The following is a 25,682-nucleotide window of genomic DNA, read 5'->3' on the forward strand; positions in this document are numbered from 1 at the left end:
ATTTTTGCCTATTTATTGTAAGCCGCCTTGAGTCCCCCCTGGGAGAAAGGCAGGGTAAAAATGATGCAAATAAATAACTAAATAAATAAATAAAGGTGAGGTATAAGTTTCATAAATAAATAAATAGGATGCTAGCTGTTAAGCAGCCAGCGAGAGAGTCCATGTCCTCTTGACGTCGCCTTCATTGAATGTCCTGTGCATAAAAGGCCTTGAAGTTACAGACGCCTTTAGAAATCATTGACTGCCTTATTCCAATTCTATTGGAACTGTTGGTTATTTTTATTTATCAGTTGCAGATAAAGGAGCCGTGGTGGTGCAGTGGGTTAAACCCTTGTGCCAGATGGACTGCTGACCTAAAGGTTGGGTTGCTGACCTGAAGGTTGCCGGTTCGAATCCGTGAGATGGGATGAGCTCCCATCTGTCAGCTCTAGCTTGTGGGAACATGCGTGAAGACTCCCAGCACAGGATGGTAACACATTCTGACATCGCTTGGACAACGTCTTTGTACATGGCCAAATCTCTCACACCAGAAGCGACTTGCAATATGTTCTCAAGTCGCTTCTGACACAATTTAAAAAATTGATTAGCAGCCCTGGCCTTACATTGTGTGAATTGAGTTTTCTTTTTCTTTCCATCAGTTTCCGATGCCATTCCTCTCCAGAGAGAGTGGAGCTTTGCTCGGACAAATGCGGTGCTCGCCTTGCTCTACCGCAAAGTAAGTCTTCCTTAATTGGGGTTTGACTGCAAGCATTTCACAGTCGTCCTGCTCCTTTTAAAAACTACCATATATACTCGAGTATAAGCCGACCCGAATATAAGCCACAAAAAAGTTTTGTTGTTTTGTGGATCGCCGTGATGCCATCACTCTTTTATATATATAGATCTATGTTTTGAGTTTACAACCTATGATGTGCACTTTGCTAATCTACTATTGCAACCTCACTGTTTTTAAATTCTATGTTTTTAATAAGTGTGTTTTTATTCTTTTTGGTTAATGTGCAAATATTACAATGGGTGCATGTTATTGTTTATTGATGTATTGAATATTGTTATTGTTTTGTATTTGATATTTCTGTGAGCCGCCCCGAGTCCCCTCTGGGGGAGATGGTGGCGAGATACAAATAAATGTATTATTATTATTATTATTACTATTATTATTATTATTATTAACCAGTTTTTACCACAAAAAAACTGGGAAAACATTGACTCCAGTATAAGCCGAGGGTGGTAAATTTCAGAAATAAAAATAGATACCAATAAAATTACATTAATTGAGGCATCAGTAGGTTAAATGTTTTTGAATATTTACATAAAGTTCAAATTTAAGATAAGACTGTCCAACTCTGATCAAATCATTATTCTCATCTTCTTCAGTGTAAATGTGCTTATGTATCCTTTTAATAATAATAGAGTAAAATAATACCTGAAATAATAGTAATAATAATAATAAATACAGGAAAATAATACATGTAATAATAGAGTAAAATAATAAATGCAATAATAGTAATAATAATAATTATAATAAGATCAGAGTGAAATAATAAATGTAATAATAATAATAATAGAGTAAAATAATAATAATAATAATAATAATAATAATAATAATAATAATAATTTTATTTTTATACCCCGCCACCATCTCCCCAGAGGGACTCGGGGCGGCTCACAGATATAAAACCAGCATACAGAGTATCAAATACAAAAAACACAAAAATAAAATTAAAAGGCATAAAATAAAATCACAGTCATTATAAAACACATGATAAAACACAGCAATACCCTAGCACTCAAGACCTAGCTCTTTACTAGAGCTTTTAATCTATGTTAATTTTATCAATATTTGTATGTATGTATTTTTATCCTTTACAATTTTATCTTGTAAATCGCCTAGAGCATCTTGGATGGAGGGCGATTAATAAGTAATTAAATGATGATGATGATGATGATGATGATGATGATGATGGTTAATAAAATCATACAATGGATTGGGCAAAGTGCACTGAGTGAAAAAACAACAAAACCCAAAACAAAACAACAACAAAAAAGAGAAAATGGAAAAGCAAAGGAAAAATAAATGCAATACAGTAGAATCTCACTTATCCAACACTCACTTATCCAACGTTCTGGATTATCCAACACATTTTTGTAGTCAATGTTTTCAATATATCATGATATTTTGGTGCTAAATTCGTAAATACAGTAATTACTACATAGCATTAATGTGTAATGAACTACTTTTTCTGTCAAATTTGTTGTATAACATGATGTTTTGGTGCTTAATTAGTAAAATCATAAACTATTTTGATGTTTAATATGCTTTTTCTTAATCTCTCCTTATTATCCAACTTATTCACTTATCCAACATTCTGCTGGCCCGTTTATGTTGGATGAGACTCTACTGTAGTAGCAACAATAATAGAGAAAAATAATAAATGTAATAATACCAATAATAATAGAGAAAAATAATAAATATACCATATATTCTTGAGTATAAGCTGACCCAAATATAAGCCATCCAGGACTCTCACCTGAGTATAAGCCGAGGGGTCTTTTTCAGTCTTAAAAAAAGGGCTGAAAAACTAGGCTTATACTCGAGTATATACAGTATACTGCTTTTGCTCAATAAAACTACAAAAGACTGTCAATAGCAAGGTGAACTATTCTGAGGTGCGACACCCCTCAACCACTTTGGCCTCCAACCAAACATAACACTGCTCACTCAGGAGCAAACTATCTGCTGACTCTTGAGATGGTTTTCCATCTTCCTTGCTTGGATGGTGAAAGGCGTTTCTGGCTTTGTCTCCCCTTGTAGTTGTTTGTGCCCTTCAAGCCGGAGGAGTTGGTCCGCCATTTGCAGCACGTCCTGGAGACGAGCGAAGTCAACTGGCATCACGTCCTCTCCTGCGTTTCCACGCTGCTGGTCTGCCAGTCGGGAGCCGCACCACTGATTAAAGGTAGATACCGAGTCCGTGGTTGGATCGGACTTTGGCATTTTGAGCCCACATACTGTTTTGTTTTCACTTTGGGAAAAAGGTGGGAGACGTGTGTGTTATGGGGAAGTCTTTTTCCCAGACTTCCTGAGCCATCTGCTGAAGAAAGGCTTTGAGGACTATGACTTGGAAAGCATGATGACGGCGTTCCTGATCGCGCGCCAGGCTGGCCTGGAGGGTCCTGCCGTTTTCATGCCTTACGCAGAATGGTTTAAGGTAAGAGCCTAAGATAGATCATGAGTTCTGACATTAAATTGCCTCATTTATGGTCCTAACCATACAGGTTTGCATTGGCGGACCCAAAGAGACATCTCAGGAATTTGCTATGTCCTCTGCCACAATTACCCATTGAATTTTGACTTGTGAGTTTTAACCTGCTTTATACTAGTGTGGTCTTGTGAGTATTTTTTTTTTGGCCCAGTTCCTTTTAGGAGCCAATCCTGGATTTTACTAAAGTATGACTATTTTACCGTGTTTCCCCGAAAATAAGACAGTGTCTTATATTATTTTTTACTCCCAAAGATGCGCTAGGTCTTATTTTCAGGGGATGTCTTATTTTTCTATGAAGAAGAATTCATATCCATTGTTGAACAAAAAAAAATGAACATTTATTCTATACTGTACAGAAGTTGTCATCACAAACCAACATAACTAAACCAGACAAACTGTGACCCCTGTCAAGAATTTCTTGTTACTACCATTATTTACATATACAACTGGTATGTAAGCCGCCCCAAGTCCCTCTGGGGAGATGGAGGCGGGGTATAAAAATAAAATAATAATTATTATTATTATTTTATTTTATTGTATGACGCAGCAAACAAGATAGATATGCTGGATTTCGTATCACAAAATCACAAGTCAAACACTTCCCAAGTGTCTAGGACTGTGTGATGTATTTATTATTATTATTATTATTATTATTTTATTATGACACAGCAAACAAGATAGATATGCTGGATTTCGTATTGCAAAATCACAAGTCGAACACTTCCCAAGTGTCTAGGACTGTGTGATACATTATTATTATTATTATTATTATTATGTACATTTACCAACCCTGCATGCTACGGAGTTTTGTTTGACGGGCGCCGGGCATGCTTCCAAACAAAAACTTTGCTAGGTCTTACTTTCAGGGGAGGCCTTATATTTAGCAATTTAGCAAAACCTCTACTAGGTCTTATTTTTTGGGGATGTCTTACTTTCAGGGAAACAGGGTATGTGATCTTATTAGTTTTTATGATCTATTCTATTGTTGATTGATTTGTTTTATTGTTGTGTTTTTACATTGTTTGTTTATCCTGGGCTTGGCCCCATGTAAGCCGCCCCAAGTCCCTTTGGGGAGATGGGGCTGGGTATAAAAATAAAAATAAAATAATAAGAATAATTATTATTGTATGTTATATCATCATCATCATCTATCACCTGTGGCCGAGTATGATTGTCTTCCAAGACTTGGTAGTGGGTCTTCAAATAGCTGTAAAGGCCTATTCTGGATCCGCATAGTCTTTTGCAGTTTTTGTGTGTGTCAGGAGCAACTTGAGAAACTGCAAGTTGCTTCTGATGTGAGAGAATTCGTTGTCTGCAAGGATGTTGCCCAGAGGTGAATGTTTTGATGTTTTACGATCCTTGTGGTTGGCTTATCTCATGTCCCTGCATGGGGAGCTGGAGTTGACAGAGGGAAGTCACCTGCTCTCCCGGCAACCTGTGGGTCAGCAGTCCTGCCGGCACAAGGATTTAGCCCATTGTGTCACCGGGGGCTCTATCTTTTGCATTGAGGACATACATTTCCAGATAGAAGGTGGTCCCGACAAGGGTTTGCTTGGGACGTATCTCTCTTTTCCCCTTCATTCGTGCCTCTGCAAAATCCACAGCACTGTTGGTAACAGCTGACCTCCAGTTCCAATGATCGAGAGTCAGGGCTTCCTAGTTCTCTCGCCATGTTCCTGCCACATTTTTATGGTTAGCTCTAAGCCCATCTGTCCTCTGAAATTCCATTTTCCATTCTTGAACTGAGAGTAGAGTAACTGCTTTGCGAGACGGTGATCGGACCTTTGGACAACTTGGCATCCGGTCCCACGAAGTTGAAGGCAGAGAATCATCGCTTCAGTGCTGGTGGTCTTTGCTTATATGTATTTAGTAAACAGTTAAAAACATGGCTTTTCCAGTGTGCATTGGAATAATTAACCCCACGACAGACCCCTCCTATAGAAATACCGCTTTTCTGCATTTTGTTTTGCCCCGGTATTGGAAACAACTTGACTCCCTACCCCAACTCTTCTAGATAACTCCTCAACACTTTGCCCAGATACCTTATTAAAAGGTTTTGTATTTTTTGCATTTTGTATACTTTTGCATTTTTTGACTTGACCGGCCCCCTTTCTATCTAATAGTGGGGATGTTTGTTTTACCATTTTACCGTTTTATTTTGCTATGATCTATGTCATAGGGGTTGCTATGATCTATGTCAGAGGTTGTGAGGTCTGTTGGAAACTAGGCAAGTGGGGTGTATATATCATCCTGCTGGGAGGCTTCTCATGTCCCCACAAGCTAGAGCTGACAGACAGGAGCTCACACCATCTTGCAGATTTGAACCGCAAACCTTCAGGTCAGCAGTTCAACTGGCACAAGGGTTTAACCCATTGAGCCACCATAACTCCAATATATATAATAATATAATAATAATAATATAATATATAATAATAATTCTTATTGTTTTATTTCTTCTTCTTCTTCTTCTTTCCTCTATTTTTATTTTTATTTCCTCTATTATTATTTTATTGTATGACACAGCAAACAAGATAGATATGCTGGATTTCGTATCACAAAATCACAAGTCGAACACTTCCCAAGCATTTAGGACTGTGTGATGTATTTTTGGATGAAATTATTATTATTATTATTATTATTATTATTATTATTATTATTATTATTATTATTATTTAGCTGAGTTGGATAAAAGAGAAGGGATGGAAGATACTATTTTTTAAAGACAGCAGGGATTCTTACAGCAAATGCAGGGCTGGAATGGAATATAGTTGATGCCAAAACTATGTTTCCTCCTTTGATGAGCATTTTTAGCCATCGCTTTTTAGATCTGTGTGTTAAGCAGCCCGCTCTTTTGCAGCTTCAGTACGTCGTGCCCCTTCTTTGCTCGGAAGCCCGAAATACAAGCTGGGAAGGCAGCATGGATGATGACCTTCCATGGAAAACATTATCCCGCCCCAGCTTCTGCTACTCAAAAGCTGCCTTGTGCTTATGGAAGCATCCCCTTTTCAAAGAACTATTGTGGGAAAAAGCCTTCCAGGTAAATACTGAGCGTGTGACTTGGTCCAGGTAGTAGTGTCCACTTTTCAACCTGTCATCAAAAAGTCTAATTCCATGTTCTCTGGAGTGGTTTTGCTTTCGTTGTTTAGATGCTGGTTGATAGGCTCTGACTGTAGGTCATGATATTTGCTGAATCAGGTGTAGCTGGAGGTTGGTTTGGTCATTTTTCACAGTTTCCAAAGTAAAGCATGGGCTGGTCCATGAGGTCACAAAGAGTCAGAAGTGACTGAATGAATAAACAACAACAATAAAGTCTGGGGACACAGGAAGCAGAAACTAATGATAAGGGTGACATTTCCCAGGAGTTCGAACATCAACAAGTTCCATGTGTTTCTGGCAGTGACTCAGAGGAGTCTTCCTTAGATAGAGATACAAGGTTAAGGTTAAAGGTTCATCGTCCCAGACGTTCCCTTAGAATCGCTAACAAACACGTGGGAACTCAAGGGCAGAGAAATGCTTTTTTGGCTTGTAAACATGGGTAAATACGGGAGAGACAGGGGAAGATTTCAGATAAAGCAATGTTGATTTTTGAAAGCACATCTCCTGCCTTGTCTAAGGATTCTCGTTTATGTTCATGCCTGGAATCTGTGTTTTGGATTTTACGCTGAAGTTCATGTTGCCTTGTTTTCAGGACTAATTTCCTTTATCAGAGACTTGGGACTATATTCTGCAAATTGCTTTTACCTCTGGATTATAGCCTTTTTGACTGACTGCCTTTGCATTTGGATGTTTGCTTTCTTTACTGCTTTTTATTCGGACTTTGCTATCTTTTATCAATAAACTGTTTAAACCTAGCCTGCTGTGGTGGAGTGTGTGTTAAGAGCAAGGTGATCCAGCGCTGAGGTGCAACATCTCTTACTCCAGAGCCTGGGAGCCTCCACCAAGAAGGCCCTGTCTCTGAATCTCCCTGCCTTCCTTCTTTCCTCCCAGCTGACTCTCCAAGAATGGCTTCTGATGGAACTGGCAGTCTGTCCCGACGAAGACGTTCTTTCTGCCGTTGAGAGGTGAGGGCTTGGCTTGGACTCCGTCTGAAGCCGAGAGTGTGTGACTTTAAGGGCCCGTAATCAAAGTGGGGTTTTCTCTGTCTCTGTTTGCAGGCAGGACTTCCATTACTGGGCTCTGTACCAGCACTTTCTTCCTCTGTCTGTCGCTGCTGGCGGCTGCGAGGGAGACCTAAGAGAGGCCTGCGCCGTTCTCCTTGACGCCGTCTTGGATTTCGGACAGAGGGGCTCAGTGATACACACATCAAGGTCTGAGTTGCTTTTGCAAATATCTTTGGGAGCAAAGCAAAGCAAAGTATCTACCCCAAGAAGCCTTTTTACTAAAAGACTGATGTTTTTGGTTATATGTATTCATGTAGTTGAATGCAATCGACATTAGAGCAGCTGCATCCTATTTTCTGAGATGTTCCCAATGCATCCCTGTGTGATGCCACCATATATCTAACACTTCTGCCTTTGTTTCAAATTCTAGGTCTGAGTTGGGAAAGTGTAACCATCCAAATAATCCCAAACGTTCCACATTCCAGAGGAGAGGGAACCCCGATATCTACGCCAGATTGCAGGTGACTCAGATCTGCACACAGTCGTCTCTTGGGGCTTGTATGGTGACAATAATAATAATAATAATAATAATAATAATAATAATAATAATAATGTAATAATATTACATGTGACGACTCTGGTCAGTAAAGAATACACACAAAGGGTCAGAAAAATTCTCAAAAGCAAGCTCAATGGAGGCAACACCATCAAAGCCATAAACACCTGGGCCATACCTGTCATAAGATATACTGCTGGCATCATAAATTGGACACAGGCGGAACTGGACAATTTGGACAGAAAAACAAGAAAACTCATGACCATCCATCATTCCCTGCACCCTCGCAGTGATGTTGACCGGCTATATCTGCCTAGAAGATCAGGGGGCAGAGGACTCTTACAAGTCAAACAAGCAGTCAAAGAAGAAGAACATGCCCTGGCAGAATATGTAAAGCAAAGTGAAGAACCTGCTTTGATTGAAGTCAAAAATCAGAAACTCCTCAAAACACAACAGACAAAAAACCAGTACAAGAAAACCGCACTACAAACTAGTGCTGACAGATGGCACAAGAAAACATTGCATGGAAAGTTCCTTGACAAAACTGAAGGAAAAGCTGATAAAGAGAAGACCTGGCTCTGGCTCACGAATGGGACCCTGAAGAAGGAGACAGAAGGCCTGATCCTTGCAGCCCAGGAGCAAGACATCAGGACAAAGGCCATTCAGGCCAAGATCGAAAAATCAGCTGATGACCCAAAATGCAGACTGTGCAAGGAAACCGACGAAACCATTGATCATATCCTCAGCTGCTGTAAAAAAATCGCACAGACAGACTACAAACAGAGGCACAACTATGTGGCCCAAGTGATTCACTGGAACTTATGCCTCAAGTACCACCTCCCAGCAGAAAAGAACTGGTGGGATCACAAACCTGCAAAAGTCTTGGAAAATGAGCACGCAAAGATACTGTGGGACTTACGAATCCAGACTGACAAAGTTCTGGAATACAACACACCAGACATCACAGTTGTGGAAAAGAAAACGGTTTGGATCATGGATGTCGCCATCCCAGGTGACAGTCGCATTGACGAAAAACAACAGGAAAAACTCAGCCGCTATCAGGACCTCAAGATTGAACTTCAAAGACTCTGGCAGAAACCAGTGCAGGTGGTCCCGGTGGTGATGGGCACACTGGGTGCCGTGCCAAAAGATCTCAGCCGGCATTTGGAAACAATAGACATTGACAAAATCACGATCTGCCAACTGCAAAAGGCCACCCTGCTGGGATCTGCACGCATCATCCGAAAATACATCACACAGTCCTAGACACTTGGGAAGTGTTCGACTTGTGATTTTGTGATATGAAATCCAGCATATATATCTTGTTTGCTGTGACATAATAAAATAACAATAATAATTCTTTATTTCTAGACTGCCCTCTCTCCCCAGAGGGACTTGAGCCTTCACTCACCAAACTACAGATCCCAAGATTACATAACATTGAACTATGACAATTTAATTACAGATATCTCAAATTAATTACAGGTATCTCAAATAGGAGCTCTATCCTCTATTGCCTTGTTTTCAGGAGATGCTGCTGGAGCTGGAGCTGGAGCGCAGGAGAGCCTGGCCTGTGTCCGGTGGCGGCAAAGAGGAGCTCCTCTTGTTCCGGGTTTTCCAGAAGAGGCTCAAAGGGTTGAAGAGCGGGGAAGAAATGCACCGGCAGCAAGAACTGTTCCTTCAAACCAGGTGAAGTCACGCAGTCTGCGAGGGACACCGAGGCCCCATCTCCACTGTTTATTTTACCTGTTTGAGGATGTTGTTTACATATGTACTGCTTGTTCTTTGGGCTTGTCCCCATGTTAGCCGCCCCAAGTCCCTGCAGGGAGATGGAGGCGGGATAGAAAAATAAAGTATTTTTAGTATCAGAAGTGACTTGAGAAACTGCAAGTCGCTTCTGGTGTGAGAGAATTGGCTGTCTGCAAGGACGTTGCCCAGAGGACGCCTGGATGTTTGATGTTTTTACCATCATTGTGGGGGTTACTCTGGATTACAACAACAACAACAACACATTATTATTATTATTATTATTATTATTATTATTATTATTATTATTATTTTATGACACAGCAAACAAGATAGATATGCTGGATTTCGTACTGTGTCATTATTATTATTATTATTATTATTATTATTACTATTTTACCTGTCTCTCCTTTCGGCTCCAGGCAGGACACAGCATTGTCAAATACATCTATAAAATTATATATTAAAACATAGTAATATATATTATTATTATTTCGTGTCAGGAGCGACTTGAGAAACAGCAAGTCGCTTCTGGTGAGAGAGAATTGGCCGTCTGCAAGGACGTTGCCCAGAGGACGCCTAGATGTTTGATGTTTTTACCATCGTTGTGGGGGCTTCTCTGGATTACAACAATCCTGGATTACATCATCATCATAATCATCATCATTGTTGTTGTTGTTATTATTATTTATTTACCTGTCCTTTCGGCTCCAGGCAAGACACAGCATAATCAAATAGATATATAAAATTGCATATTAAAACATAGTAATTATACAGTAGAGTCTCACTTATCCAACACTCGCTTATCCAACATTCTGGATTATCCAACGCATTTTTGTAGTCAATGTTTTCAATATATCGTGATATTTTGGTGCTAAATTCGTAAATACAGTAATTACTATGTAGCATTACTGCGTATTGAACTACTTTTTCTGTCAAATGTGTTGTATAACATGATGTTCTGGTGCTTAATTTGTAAAATCATAACCTAATTTGATGTTTAATAGGCTTTTTCTTAATCTCTCCTTATTATCCAACATATTCACTTATCCAACGTTCTGTCGGCCCGTTTACGTTGGATAAGTGAGACTCTACTGTATTATTATTTCGTGTCAGGAGCGACTTGAGAAACAGCAAGTCGCTTCTGGTGAGAGAGAATTGGCTGTCTGCAAGGACGTTGCCCAGGGGACATTGCCCAGATGTTTTGGTGTTTTTACCATCCTGTGGGAGGCTTCTCTCATGTCCCCACACGGGGAGCTGGAGCTGACAGAGGGAGCTCATCTGCATCCTCTCTGGACTCGAATGAGCAACCTTCAGGTTAGCAGTCCTGCCGGCACAAGGGTTTAACCCATTGCGCCACTGGGTGCTCCAGTAAAATATATAAAAACATACATATTAAAATACCTGATACAAAAGTTATGAAAACTCTTAGAATCTACTTCCAGCCGTAGTTTTTCTCATGCGCTGCCATGTGGAAGCCTTCCTTGGAGATGGTGCCCCAGTGACATCTGGAGCATCCCTATCAGGACATGCTTTCCGTGTTGCTTAAATGGCACATCCCAAAGTGGTTCAAGGTCGGGGTTAATGCCTTCCCTGCCTCTGCCTTAATGGTTCCTTTTCCCTCCTTCTCATAATGAGGTCAGATTTTTAAAAGGATGAGCATCATTTTGCGACTGAATGCATATTTCCCCATTGGATTGTTTAACCTTTAAATATATAATGTTTATTTATTTTCGTTCATTCAAATATACATGCATTGCAAGTGTTTGCTGCATACAGTGCAATACTTTCATCTATTGGCCTTTCATAATCATTTCTCAGACAATATATTTTCAATAATTGTTTGTTTGTTTTGTGTTTTAGGGCTGCTTGATTCTGTGGCCAAAGAGAAGCAGGAAGGCTCTTCTTCCCTGAAGGCTGCAAAAAGCTGGTGAGCATCTCTACCTCACAACCTCTGAGGATGCCTGCCATAGATGTGGGTGAAACGTCAGGAGAGAATGCTTCTGGAACATGGCCATACAGCCCGGAAAACACACAACAAACCTGTGATCCTGGACATGAAAACCTTCAACAACACATATCTCCTTTTTCCGGAGAGATGTGTTGATGAAATGGGTTGCTGTGAGTTCTCCAGAAGCATTCTCTCCTGATGTTTTGCCCACATCTATGAATGGTGCAGCAGGCCAGCTTGATTAGCACTGAATAGCCTTGCAGCTTCAAAGCCTGGTTGCATCCTGCCTGGGGGAATCCTTTGCTGGGAGATGTTAGCTGGCCCTAATTATTATTATTATTATTATTATTATTATTATTATTATTATTATTATTGACACAACGACGTTGTATGACATAGCAAACAAGATAGATATGCTGGATTTCGTATCACAAATTCACAAGTCAAACACTTTCCAAGCGTTTAGGACTTATTATTATTATTATTATTATTATTATTATTATTATTATTATTACAACATTTCTACCCCGCCCTTCTCACCCCTTAAGCAGGACTCAGGGCGGTTTACAAATATAAAACATATGTATAAAAAATTCCAGTTGCAATTCATTACAATTTAAATTAATTACATTAAAACATTCATAAAAATATACATTCAAGACACATTGAGTCCGATCTGCGTCTGTCATTATGTCTTAAAACATTATAATTATAATTGATGTTGCTTCTATCGCTCAAAAGCCTGATCCCACAACCAAGTTTTCACTTTTTTAAAAAAAAGATAGGAGGGAGGGTGCCTGTTGGATTTCATTTGGGAGGTTTCCTATGATTGTTTCCTATCTGGAATAACACCAACAAACCTCTGAGGATGCCTGCCAAAGATGTGGGCGAAACGTCAGGAGAGAATGCTTCTGCAATATGGTCATACAGTCTGGAAAACTCACAGCAACCCAGTGATTTTGGCCATGAAAGGCTTTGACAACACAATGGGATGAAATGATGAGCTGTATCAAAGCATTGTGCCAAACGATACCATAATGGTTCCAAATAAAGTTTTCTGTTGTGTTTGACATTTGCAATAAAGGGAAACCAATCACTATTAACATCCTGGAGTCCATTGTCTCCTCCGAAACGCTAATTTCTCCATAAATGTGATTTCTGCCCACCAGTTGCTTGTATCGATACTTTATGCCAAGCCTTCCATTGTTGACCCTTCAGCAATTTCAGAGATTGGGCATAAAGTAAACAGGAATCAGTTTAGCATGCCATCACTCAAAATGGCCGATGGGACTTCTATGCGCACGCGCACAGGACTCCCATCAGCCATATTTAAATATATTTATATATTTATGATATTTATCATATATATATATATATATATATATACAATTTAAAATAAATGTTTAGATATATATAGAGATATAGATATATATTTAAAGTGCCTATGACTCTCTCCCTTTGAAAACCCAGTGATAGAAAAAAAAACCAAGCCAAATCCCTTCTGCGCATGTGCAAAAAAACCCGGCTAGCAAAAATAAGGCCCGCTTCAGGGTAGCCAATGGGAGAGCGGCCCGTCCTTTAGCGCATGCGCTTTTGCTCTGAAGGCGGGCGGAGGAGCCGGAAAGCGCCTTCTCAGCCTGCTCTCATTCGGGTCCTCTCGGAGGCCGCTTCCGGTCCGCTGTCTTTTCCGGCCCGGGCTGGGTCTGAGGTGATGTCGCGCCGGGCTTTGAGGCGTCTGAGGGGGGGACAGGCCCGGTCCAATGCAGTACGTAGATTACGCCTTGGCGTCGGGCGCAGGCGAGGGGGGGCGCTGTGTGGAGTCCTTGGCAGCACCCCCGTTTTGCTCCGGTCACAGTGTTTGTCCAAATTGTCCTGGCGCCGGCAATGGAGGCCCTGAGTGCAGCGCATGCACACAACGGCACAGGACTGGCATGCCATCGCCTAAAATGGCCGATGGGGCTTCTTTGTCCTGGCGCCGGCAATGGAGGCCCTGAGTGCAGCGCATGCACAGGACTGGCATGCCATCACTCAAAATGGCCGATGGGACTTCTATGCGCACGCGCACAGGACTCCCATCAGCCATTTTGGCTGTTTTTGTGCAGGCATAGCCTCCAGCCACCCACCACGTGGAACAGCCAGCCAGGAGGTGATAGGGCCCGGCTGACTGATCGTAGCAGAGCAGCTTCTATCTTGCTGTTAAAACCATCTCACTTGTGCCTGCCTGCCCAGTCAGTGCCCACCTTCAGGTCAGTCAGCAGCAGCAGCAATGCAATGCATACAGTCATGATAAAAAAAAATTGTTTTTGAATATTTTTAATTGATGTTTTTTAATTTACAATTAAAAATAAAAGAAAAAACATGGAATTCGTGGTGGGGGAGGGGGGATTGGGTGAGGGGGAGAGGATCGGTATATTCCATTGGATCTTCGGTTCAATGAGTCTAGTCTCTTTGTGGAGCAAGTTGCTGGATGTAGAGGAGTAGTTGTTTTATTTTATTAGGGGGCAGATTGTGCCCCCCTTTTATGTTGCCTGGGTTGGCTATTTCTTATTTCAGTTATGGAGTTCCTTCAATCTGTGTCTGTCCTTTTCTTATATATTCCTGTTTCTTTGATTGGTTTTCCATTATGCTTCTTCATCAGGAAAGTCAGTCTGTCCATGTTCTTTATTTCCCATATCTTTGATTACCATTTTTTAAATGTTCCCTAACTGGCTGCTCTCCTCATCGCCACCATCCTGATTTACCTTGATTCAGACCGCTCCACATGGAGCTGGAGCTAATAGAGGGAGCTCATCCGTGCTCTCCCCAGGTTGGATTCGAACGGGCAAGTCATCAGTCCTGCTGGCACACTGTGCTATTGGGGGCTCCCACCTTCCCTATGATTAGTAGGTTAAAGAGCTGGGTCTGTTTAGCCTGCAGAAGAGAAGGTTGAGAGGAGACATGATCACCATGTTTAAATATCTAAAACAGGGGTCCCCAAACTAAGGCCCGGGGGCCAGATGCGGCCCTCCAAGGTCATTTACCTGGCCCCCACCCTCATTTATAATATAATATTTTTATATCAGTTTTAATAATATAATATATTGTATATACATATGATATTGATAATAATATTATCATTTTATACAATATAATACTAATAATAATACCATATAATAATATTAATTATATGTTATATATTACATATAATGTTACATATAGTGGTATAGTTCAATATAGTAATATATAATGCTAATATTGTGCTATGCTAATAATATAATATATTGTATGTACATAGAGCTGCTCTGAGTTCCCTTCAGGGTGAGAAGGGTGGGATATAAATGTAGTAAATAAATGTAGTAAATGAATAAATAAATAATTTTGGACTTCGGCTTGCCCAAAGTCTGAAATGACTTGAAGACACACAACAACAATAATCCTAATTAACCTGACTATCTCATTGGCCAGAAGCAGGCCCACACTTCCTATTGAAATCCTGACAGGTTTATGTTGGTTAAATTTATTTTCATTTTTAAATATTGTATTGGTCTTTCATTGTTATTGTTATTGTTTTGCACTACAAATAAGATATGTGCAGTGTGCATAGGAATTTGTTCGTTTTTTTTTTTTCAAATGATAATTCGGCCCCTCAACAGTCTGAAGGATCGTGGACCGGCCCTCTGCTTTAAAAGTTTGAGGACCCCTGATCTAAAAGGAGCAGGCTTGTTTTCTGCTGCCTTGGAGACTAGGACTCAATGGAGCAGTGGGTTCAAATTACAGAAAACATTAGGAAGAACTTACTGACTGTAAGAGCTGTTCAGCAGTGGAACTCACTGCCTCATAGTTCAGTAGAAGCTTCTCCTTTTAAGGTTTTTAAATAGAGGCTGGATGGCCATCTTTTGGGGGTGCTTTGATTGTGCTTTTCCTGTATGGCAGGGTTTGGGACTGGATGTCCCATATGATTCTATGATTAGCTGACTGGTTATTTCTGACCTCATCCTGAGTAATCCAGTTTATGTGGGTTGGGTGTCTCCATTAAACTGTTTTGGTCTATGAAAGGATGAACTAACTGGATTTCCTTTGTAATGATTTCATTTGGATGATTTCATTTGAGCAGAGCTACCTAAAGTGGGAGCCCTGATGGCGCAGTGTGTTAATGTGCTGAGCTGCTGAACTTGCGGACCAAAAGGTCCCAGGTTCAAATCCCGGGAGCGGAATGAGCGCCCACTGTTAGCCCCAGCTTCTGCCAACCTAGCAGTTTGAAAACACGCAAGTGTGAGTAGATCAATAGGTACCGCTCCAGCGGGAAGGTAACGGCGCTCCATGCAGTCATGCCGGCCACATGACCTTGGAGGTGTCTATGGACAACACCGGCTCTTCGGCTTAGAAATGGAGATGAGCACCAACCCCAAGAGTCGGTCACGTCAAGGGAAAACCTTTACCTTTACCTACCAAAAGTTCTGTGTTCATGCTAGGTGAAAGATTCTGTAAATTGTACGGAAGGTAACCTTGCCCAACTTTCATGATGGGCCTGAGGTTATTATGGAACTTTTCTCTATTGGATAGAAGGAATAATAAGCAGATATTGGCAAAATATTTAAGAGACATTTATTTATGGTAATTTCTTTATGACTGATCTACAAACCATCAGCTTTTTTTCCTTGTCAGAAGCGACTTGAGAACATACTGCAAGTTGCTTCTGGTGTCAGAGAATTGGCCATCTACAGAGATGTTGCCCAGGCGATGCCCAGATGTGTTACCATCCTACTGGGAGACTTCTCTCATGTCCCTACAAGCTAGAGCTGACGGACAGGAGCTCACCCTGTCTTGCAGATTCGAACTGGCAACCTTTAGGTCGGCAACCCAACCTTCAGTTCAACAGTTCAGCTGGCACAAGAGTTTAACCCGTTGTGCCACCATACCTCCTATCTTCAGGCCTTGGAAAGTTTCCAGGAAAAATAATGAGTACAGTAGAGTCTCACTTATCCAAGCTAATCCTTGGATAAGCGAATATCTTGGATAATAAGGAGGGATTAAGGAAAAGCCTATTAAACATCGAATTAGGTTATGATTTTACAAATTAAGCACCAAAACATCATGTTATACAACAAATTTGACAGAAAAAGTAGTTCAAAACGTAGTAATGTTATGTTGTAATTACTGTACTTACAAATTTAGCACCAAAATATCATGATATATTGAAAACATTGACTACAAAAATGGCTTGGATAATCCAGAGGCTTGGATAAGCGAGGCTTGGATAAGTGAGACTCTACTGTAATACTAAATGATAACATGAATCTGTCTAGAGGAGAGTGACTGAAATGATCAAGGCTTTGGAGAATAATCCCTATGAGGAGCAGTTTAAAGATCTGGGCATGTTTTGCATGTAGATGAGAAGGTTGAGAGGAGACTTGATGGCCATGTATAATAATGTGAGAGGAAGTCATAGGGAGGATGGACCAAGCTTGTTGCCTTCTGCCTTGGAGACTAGAACTTGGAAGAATGGCTTCAAACAAATAACCCACATTACGTGCTTTGAACTGGGATATATGGCAGTAAGGACTCAGACAATCCAGTTCAAAGCAGGTAATGTGGGTTATCCTGCCTTGATATCCTGAGTTATAGAGCTGTGTGGAAGGGCCCAAATTCTTTCTCCTTTCTCTGCCAAATAATGCTGGAAAGTGTCCAGAGGAGGGCCACATCTAAGGCAGGCATCCTCAGAGGTTGTGAGGTGTGTTGGAAACTAGGCAAGTGGGGTTTGTATATCTTTGTTGAGAGGTGTTAGCTGGCCCTGATTGTTTCATGTTTGGAATTCCCCTGTTTTTGAGTGTTCTTTTTTACTGTCCTTTTTTTTACTGTCCTTTTTTTAACTATTTATTTATTTATTTATTTCCCATACTTCTGTCCCGCCCTTCTCACCCGAAGAGGACTCAGGGTGGCCTCACAACTGGCAACAATTCAATGGCCGACATACAAATTCCAATAATATAATGACAATTAAACTCAAACATTAAAACAAAAACTACTAAAAACAACAATTACAACCACATAAGTTCAAAATCATAGTCCAGAATCAGTCCAGTGGTCAATACTTAAAAAGTCCTCAATTATTGCACTGCTAGGAATAATGCTCAATAACCATAACCATGTCTAGCAAGGCTATTCTATGCTAATCAAAGTGATCAACTGCAGTTATTCACACTTGGCCTTCATATTATCCAACATTTTTGCTTATCCAATGCTCTGCTGGCCCGTTCATGTGGTTTGGTGTGTGTGGGGGGGGGCACCAAAATTTCTATTTGCTTACACTTGAAAATTATCTTGGGCCGGCTCTGGGGGGGGAGTCCCGGGGCCAGGCGCTGCCGGAGGAAGAGGCCGATGGAGGACGAGGAGGAAGGAAGGAGCGCCGGGCGGAGGCGGAGGAGGAAAGGGCAGGAGCTCAGCAACCCCTTCGAACTGGTCAGGGCCTCACGCCTACTGTTTACTACTATTAATATTATTATTATTCTTTTATGTGTATCAATTGGTGGCATCAATAAGAGTCTAGTGTCCCGGCATCATCATCATAGCATAGGCCTGGGCCAACTTGGGCCCTCCAGGTGTTTTGGACTACAACTCCCACAATTCCTAACAGCCGGTAGGCTGTTAGGAATTGTGGGAGTTGAAGTCCAAAACACCTGGAGGGCCCAAGTTGGCCCAGGCCTGTCTTAAGCGATCCTTTTGCTGTTTTAGCAGCAAATTGACAGAAAAAGCAGTTCAATACACGGTAACGTTATCTAGTAATTACCGTATTTACAATCTAGCAATGTATTGAAGACGTTGACTACAAAAACATTGACTACTACCCTGTTTCCCCTAAAATAAGACATCACCAGAAAATAAGACCTAGTGGAGGTTTTGCTGAATTGCTAAATATAAGGCCTCCCCCAAAAGTAAGACCTAGCAAAGTTTTTGTTCAGAAGCATGCCCGCCGAACAGAACACTAGAGCATGCAGGATCAGTAAATGTACATACCATAAAGTGCTGTACATGGAAATATTGGTAGTAACAAGAAATTCTTGATAGGATTCACAGTTTGTCTGGTTATGCTGTTTTATGATGACAACTACTGTACAGTATATAATAAATGTTCATTTTTTTGTTCAACAATAAATGTGAATTCTTCTTCATGGAAAAATAAGACATCCCCTGAAAATAAGACCTAGAACATCTTTGGGAGAAAAAATTAATATAAGATACTGTCTTATTTTCGGGGAAACACGGTAAAAGGCAAACTGCATTGCATAATAGAGAACTATTATTTGGTGCAATAATAGGTATGAAAGATGTGTAACAGACTAATGGAACGGCCCGGGCTAAGCCTATGGTTCCCGTGATTTACCCTAATGTATGGAGTTAAATGTTTTAATTGCATTTTAATATTTTATTTTATTTAAATGGCTGTTTTTGTACTCTATTTTTTTGCCTCTGCTTTATTTATACAAGTACAGTTTATGCTTTAATGTCAGAAAAAGGTTGAGAAACCAGTCCTATGGGCTGAGCTGGACTAATTTTGTTTAATTTCTATAGATAACCAATGAAGAAATAGAGGATGATCTCACATCCAAAGAGGAGAAAGATGATTCCAGGCTGAAGGAGGAAAGTGACCGAAAGAACGAAGAGAGTCTGGAAAATGACCAGCAAAAAGGAGGAGCAGAGACCAAACAACTGGACCAAACGGTAAATGCCCCAGGATGCTGTGTTTGATGTCATTTAATAGATTTGTTTAATCATTTTATTGCTTTTAACTACTGTATATATTTAAAAATATTTTGTTTATTTCTATTTTAATATTTATTATGTGTTAGATGTTGATTCACATGTTGTTACAGCTTTTAGTGCTGGCCACTTTGATATGATAGAGAAAAAGTAGGGTAAAATAGAATAATAATAATAATAATAATAATAATAATAATAATAATAATAATAATGACGTATAATTGTGTGATAAGGTACTAAATGCCCCAGGATTTAAATACCACTTAAAAATGTGTAGTGCTCCTAGTCTGAGCCAAAAAATGAAGTACTAAGATTTCTGACCTTGTAAATGTTAATTTAAATATATAAATATAATATATATACATTTTAAATTATATATATATAAAACCAGTGTGTGTGTGTATATATATATATATATAATTTTTATGATAAATATTGTATATAAATTGTGTGGTAACTGGCCGGGACGGATCCTGCAAGGACATTGGCACCTAATGGTCAGCAACACCTGAGAAATAACACAACTTGGGCAAATGCCGTTGCATGCAATGAATTACCGTATTGACTCGATCCAAAAGACCTCTTTTCTTGTTAATTAGTTGCATAATTCTGGTGAAAGAAAACAGAGGGTAATTTCCACATTAAGGTTTGTTTTCTCTCATGATACCTGATTATTTGTTGTATAGCACTGACCATTTCAGAAATAGTTAGTTTTCTAAAGTAGAGCAAATCTACATGCGCATGAAAACCTGGGCTCACCATGAGTTGATTCCTGGCTGCTTTCATGAACTTCTTGTACTTCTGATAAATATACCAGATTAAACAGGCAAAGTCAGGGTATACTCCAAAGCTTTCTGGGAACTCCGGAGTATCCCACAACTTCAGGGCAGTATAGACAGCTGGATTGAATCTCATTTGGACCAGCCTGATGTTCAGATGGGACACTGACACCATAACTTTTGCCTGTGCTTATTAGAGTTAGAAAAAGGGGAGGGATTATTCTTGCAGATGGCAACAGCTCTATCAACAGAGAAACCCACATGACCAGAAAGAAGATGGGAAGCTTAGCCCTGACCTTCCTGGTTGTGTAGGCACATTTTGCTGATGTCAGAATTGGGCACCTGTGACAGCAATGAGCATGCATGGAACTCTGCAATTGGTTGGGGTGGGTGACATAGAAGGGGAGGTGATGGTCCAGCAAGGCCAGTGTGGTCTCAGCGGTTCAAATAGTCTGAAAGAGAATAAGGCTGAAATAACAGCTAGGATAAGGGAGAGGCGAATGACTGAAGTTTGTCTAACTACTCCGAACTCCAAAGTCAAAAGTGATCCCCTTCTCATATACACCAAGTATGCTTATGAAGAGAGTGGCAGAAATTTGTTTTGTACTCATTCTTTCACACATGTGCAACTTTAACATTTCTGATTTGATGTTACTGTAGTGCGATTTCTGAAAATAACAGAGTTTCCCCCCATTTTCTTTTACTACATGATCCTAGCCAATCATGCAGGTCATATTGCTGCTGCTGTTGTTTTTAACTTTTTTTATACCTTGCTTTTATCCTCAGGGGAACTTAAGGTGGCTAACAATTCCATGCTTTAGTCAAGTTTTAAAAAGTGCAATACAAAAGTTTTAAAAAACTCAATTTAATAGTAGGTAAAGGTAAAGGTTTCCCCTGACGTTAAGTCCAGTCATGACCGACTCTGGGGGTTGGTGCTCATCTCCATTTCTAAGCCGAAGAGCCGTTATTGTCCTTAGACACCTCCAAGGTCATGTGGCCAGCATGACTGCATGGAGCGCCGTTACCTTCCCGCCAGAGCAGTGCCTATTGATCTACTCACATTGGCATGTTTTTGAACTGCTAGGTTGGCAGAAGCTAGAGCAACAGCGGGTGCTCACTCCGCTCCCCGGATTTGAACCTGGGACCTTTTGGACCGCAAGTTCAGCAGCTCAGCGCTTTTACACATTGAGCCACCGGAGGCACCGGAGTACATTTTGTTAAAAACAGATTAAAACATAATACACTTAATGATGCTCCATGCAGTCATGCTGGCCACATGATCTTGGAGGCATCTACAGACAATGCCAGCTCTTTGGCTTAGAAATGGAGATGAGCACCAACCCCCAGAGTCGGACACGGCTAGATTTAATATCAGGGGACTTTTACCTTTACCTTTTACACTTAAAATAGCTTTTAAAACTCACTCCCCCCCCCCCACACACACACACACATACAATCCCAACCACAACCTCCCCAAAGCCTGCTGATATTGCAATAACATAACTGGGACAGGCAATCTTTTTAAGCTATGAGTACGTCTATGCAATAGTGTACACATTGCCTTGCCACAGAGGTTGTTATAATGCACATATAGCTGAATAATGGATGACAAAATGGGAATGGTAGTACATTTGATAGTACAGTGAGGCCACGTTACCTCTCCTCACTTCTCTTAACATTTTCTGCTGTCTCTCTTCCTACACAAAATAAATATAAGAGGGATGCAAAAATATTCAATATTGCTTCATTGTTTAAGTTCTGGATGATGATACACTTTTCAAAAGAAGTAAGAATGCTTTTTACTAGCTTTAAGTTGCTCTCTGAAACACATTTTATAAAGAAAATGTTATTTACCTGAAGTTCTATGCTATTCTATGCTATGGTATTCAGGCCCCAAAGGAAATCCTACAGAAAATCCTAAATCACTGGGTCCAGTGCAAGGCAACGAGGACTCCGTTCCCCTTTCTCCAACTTAGTCATAGAATTAGAAGGGCCCCCAAAGGTCATCTAGCCCAGCTCAGGATCTCCAAGCATCCCCAAATGTGTCGGACTACAGTTCCCATCTCCTGATATTGACACTCCCATCTCCGAGGGATTATTATTATTATATTCATTTATAACCTGTCATAGAATCATAGAATAGTAGAGTTGAAAGAGACCTCATGGGCCATCTAGTCCAACCCCCCGCTAAGACGCAGGAAATCTCATTCAAAGCACCCCCGACAGATGGCCATCCAGCCTCTGCTTAAAAGCCTCCAAAGAAGGAGCCTCCACCACAGTCCTTCTCCTACTAATGAAGCTATTGCCTCTGAAGGATTATTATTATTATTATTATTATTATTATTATTATTATTATTATTATTATATTCATGTATATCCTAGCCTTTTCCTAATAATAATATTCTCACCTTTGAAGGATGGTGATGATGATGATTTATTTACTTACCATATTTATATCCCGCCTTTCTCTATTATTATTATTATTATTATTATTATTTTCATGTATATCCTAGCCTTTTCCTAATAATAATATTCTCACCTTTGAAGAACGACGACGATTTATTTACCATATTTATATCCCACCTTTCTCTACCCCAAGGGGGCTCAATAATAATAATAATAATAATAATGTAATAATAATCATATTCATGTATATCCTACCCTTCTCCTAATACTAAGACTCTCACCTCCGAAGGATTATTATTATTATTATTATTATTATTATTATTATTTTAATAATTTTCATTATTATTATCTTCATTCCCATCATCCCCAGCACATTTGATGGGATAAGCCAGTTTTAATAATGATGATGATGATTATTATTATATTCATTCCCATCATCCCCAGCACATTTGAGGGGATAGGCCAGTTTTAATAATGATGATGATGATGATGATGATGATGATGATGATGATGATGACTATATTCATGTATATCCTACCCTTCTCCTAATACTAAGACTCTCACCTCCGAAGGATGATGATGATATTATTATTATATTAATAATTTTCATTATTATTCTTATCTTCATTCCCATCATCCCCAGCACATTTGAGGGGATAGGCCAGTTTTAATAATGATGATGATGATGATGGAGAGGTGGGTAAGAAATAAATAAATAAATAAATAAATAATAATAATAATAATAATAATAATTTTATTATGACACAGCAATTGGATAAATTCCTCTCCTTGTAATTAGGACTTTATTTTTCTTTTCTTTTTGTTGTGTCAACCTAGAGGCGTGGATGATGGGTTGTGTTGTCAAATTTCAAGGTTGGGGGGCCTGTAGTTTTGTTGTTTGGTCCGCTGCCCTGATGCCATTACTCTTTTATATATATAGATATAATCAATATTATTGTATTGTGTTATTATATTGTATTACATTACAATATTACTATCAATATTATATGTATATACATTAGATTATATTATTATAAATTATATTGTCCATTATATACAAAAAATACACACATATATACATATATACATATACATATACAGTAGAGTCTCACTTATCCAACGTTCTGGATTATCCAACGCATTTTTGTAGTCAATGTTTTCAATATATCATGATATTTTGGTGCTAAATTCATAAATACAGTAATTACTACATAGCATTACTGCGTATTGAACTACTTTTTATGCCAAATTTGTTGTCTAACATGATGTTTTGGTGCTTAATTTGTTAAATCATAACCTAATTTGATGTTTAATAGGCTTTTCCTTAATGCCTCCTTATTATCCAACATATTCGCTTATCCAACATTCTGCCGGCCCGTTTATGTTGGATGAGCGAGACTCTACTGTATTATAAATTATATTGTCCATTATATACAAAATAATACACACACACACACACACACACACACACACACACACACATATATATATATATATATATATATATATATATATATATATATAAAATTTTCAGCATAGCATGTTATGGGTCTTAAGGCTGGAAATAAATCAGATTGGTAAAAAAAAAATGCAATTACTGTATTATTCTACTCATTATTTCCTCTGGAAAGCTGTGTGAATTTTCAAAAATGTTGCCATGTGTTGTCAAAGGCTTTCATAGGTGGGTTGTTGTGAGTTTCTGGGCTGCCACCTCAAAAAGCAGGGCCAGCTAACACCTCGAAACACAGGATTCCCCCAGGCAGGAAGCAGCCAGGCCTTGAAACTGCAGGCCATTCAATGCTAATCAAGGTGGCAAATAACAGCATTCACATTTGCCTCCAACAGACAAGAGTTCTTTCTCCCACCCTGGGAGTTGCAGTCCAACCGCACCTGGAAGCCTGCATAAATTGCACTCAGTGAGCAAAGAAACTCAAGAGTTCAAATTTAATGACTGTTAACAAGAGATGCTTTTCTAATGGACAAGTAGGTAGATATGCATGAGATTTTTCTATAGTCCTGGCCTGTCAAGATCAAGGGTTCCTGGGCATGTGCAGATGCACCGCTATCTGCTTGTCTCTTTCAAAAAGTATGCAAAATTACTGTCATGAAGTGAGCTAGTACTTTCAGCAAGGAAAATAAATTATTTCAGGCTGCATCATGGAAATCTCATGCAGAAATTGTCTTCCCATAAATATATGTCCTGAACAATAGAAATAATCTCTAGCTTGTGTTATCGAAGGCTTTCGTGGCTTGCTGTGAGTCTTCCAGGCTGCATGGCCATGTTCCAGCAGCATTCTCTCCTGACGTTTCGCCTGCACCTGTGGCTAATGGCATCTTCAGAGGTTCTGCTGGCAGTGAAGCAAGTGGAGTGCATAAATGAAAGAAGCCTTGTCTGTTTGAAGCAAGTGTGGATGTTTTGCAATTAGCAGGCTTGAATAGCATTGAGTGGCCTTGCAAAGAAAGATAAAAACTTGGCTGTGGGATCAGGCTTTTAGTGAACAGGGCAGTGCAATAAACGATCTGGAAAATGTGGAATTGACTATGGAAAGGCTGGATTGTGACTATGGATGGCGTGACTTTAATTGTAATGTTTTTAAAAAGTTTAATAATGTCAGTTTTTAGTGTTATTTAATTTTAACGTCTGTATTATATGTTTTAAGGCATTGAATAGTTGCCTCCATGTAAGCCAACTTGAGTCCCCTTCGGAGCAGAGAAATGCGGGGTAGAAATAGAGCCAATAAATAATAAATAAAGTCAATCAGTGAGGGTATCTGCATACAGATAGCCTGGTCTCTATTGCCTGGAGGCATCCTTTGTCTGGGAGGTGTTAAAAGGCACTTGATTGCTTGCTGGGCGCTGGGCCTCCCAAACAGAGGATGCCTCCAGGCAACATCAGCCAGGCTAACCTTACACAGATACCCTCACTGATTGACTTTGCAGCTTCATGGCTACTCGTTGCTGTTCAAATGTGCTAATTGCAACATTCACTCTTGCTTCACACAGACAAGGATTCTTTCTCCCACCTTGGACATCATTCCACAGAAGATGCCTCCAGTCAATAGAGGCCAGGCTACCTCTATGCGGATTCTCTCACTGATTGACTTTGCAGCTTCGTTGCTACTCCGTGCTATTCAAGCTGGCTAATTG

General features: G+C 39.8%; 2 protein-coding genes across 7 annotated transcripts in view; both read left to right on the forward strand.

Annotated features, from left to right (window-relative positions):
* LOC134294705 (Fanconi anemia group A protein-like) overlaps nt 1-11,483 on the forward strand; it is a 12,502-nt gene extending 1,019 nt beyond the window's left edge. The window contains exons 2-9 of one of the 2 annotated variants that reach the window (XM_062966308.1): nt 639-715; nt 2,813-2,954; nt 6,118-6,297; nt 7,248-7,321; nt 7,415-7,567; nt 7,791-7,881; nt 9,445-9,605; nt 10,085-11,483. In XM_062966308.1, the coding sequence (XP_062822378.1) occupies nt 6,178-6,297; nt 7,248-7,321; nt 7,415-7,567; nt 7,791-7,881; nt 9,445-9,605; nt 10,085-10,136 (651 nt within the window). In that variant the 5' untranslated portion in view covers nt 639-715; nt 2,813-2,954; nt 6,118-6,177 and the 3' untranslated portion in view covers nt 10,137-11,483. Of the gene's footprint in view, nt 1-638; nt 716-2,812; nt 2,955-5,680; nt 6,298-7,247; nt 7,322-7,414; nt 7,568-7,790; nt 7,882-9,444; nt 9,606-10,084 lie in introns of those variants that run through there. The other variant, XM_062966307.1, reaches the window with a different exon arrangement.
* Nucleotides 1-25,682, forward strand: part of LOC134294703 (transforming acidic coiled-coil-containing protein 3-like) — a 755,386-nt gene that overhangs the window by 679,331 nt on the left and 50,373 nt on the right. The window lies entirely within an intron of this gene.

The sequence above is a fragment of the Anolis carolinensis genome, unplaced genomic scaffold, assembly GCF_035594765.1.
Source record: "Anolis carolinensis isolate JA03-04 unplaced genomic scaffold, rAnoCar3.1.pri scaffold_19, whole genome shotgun sequence".
NCBI lineage: Eukaryota > Metazoa > Chordata > Lepidosauria > Squamata > Dactyloidae > Anolis > Anolis carolinensis.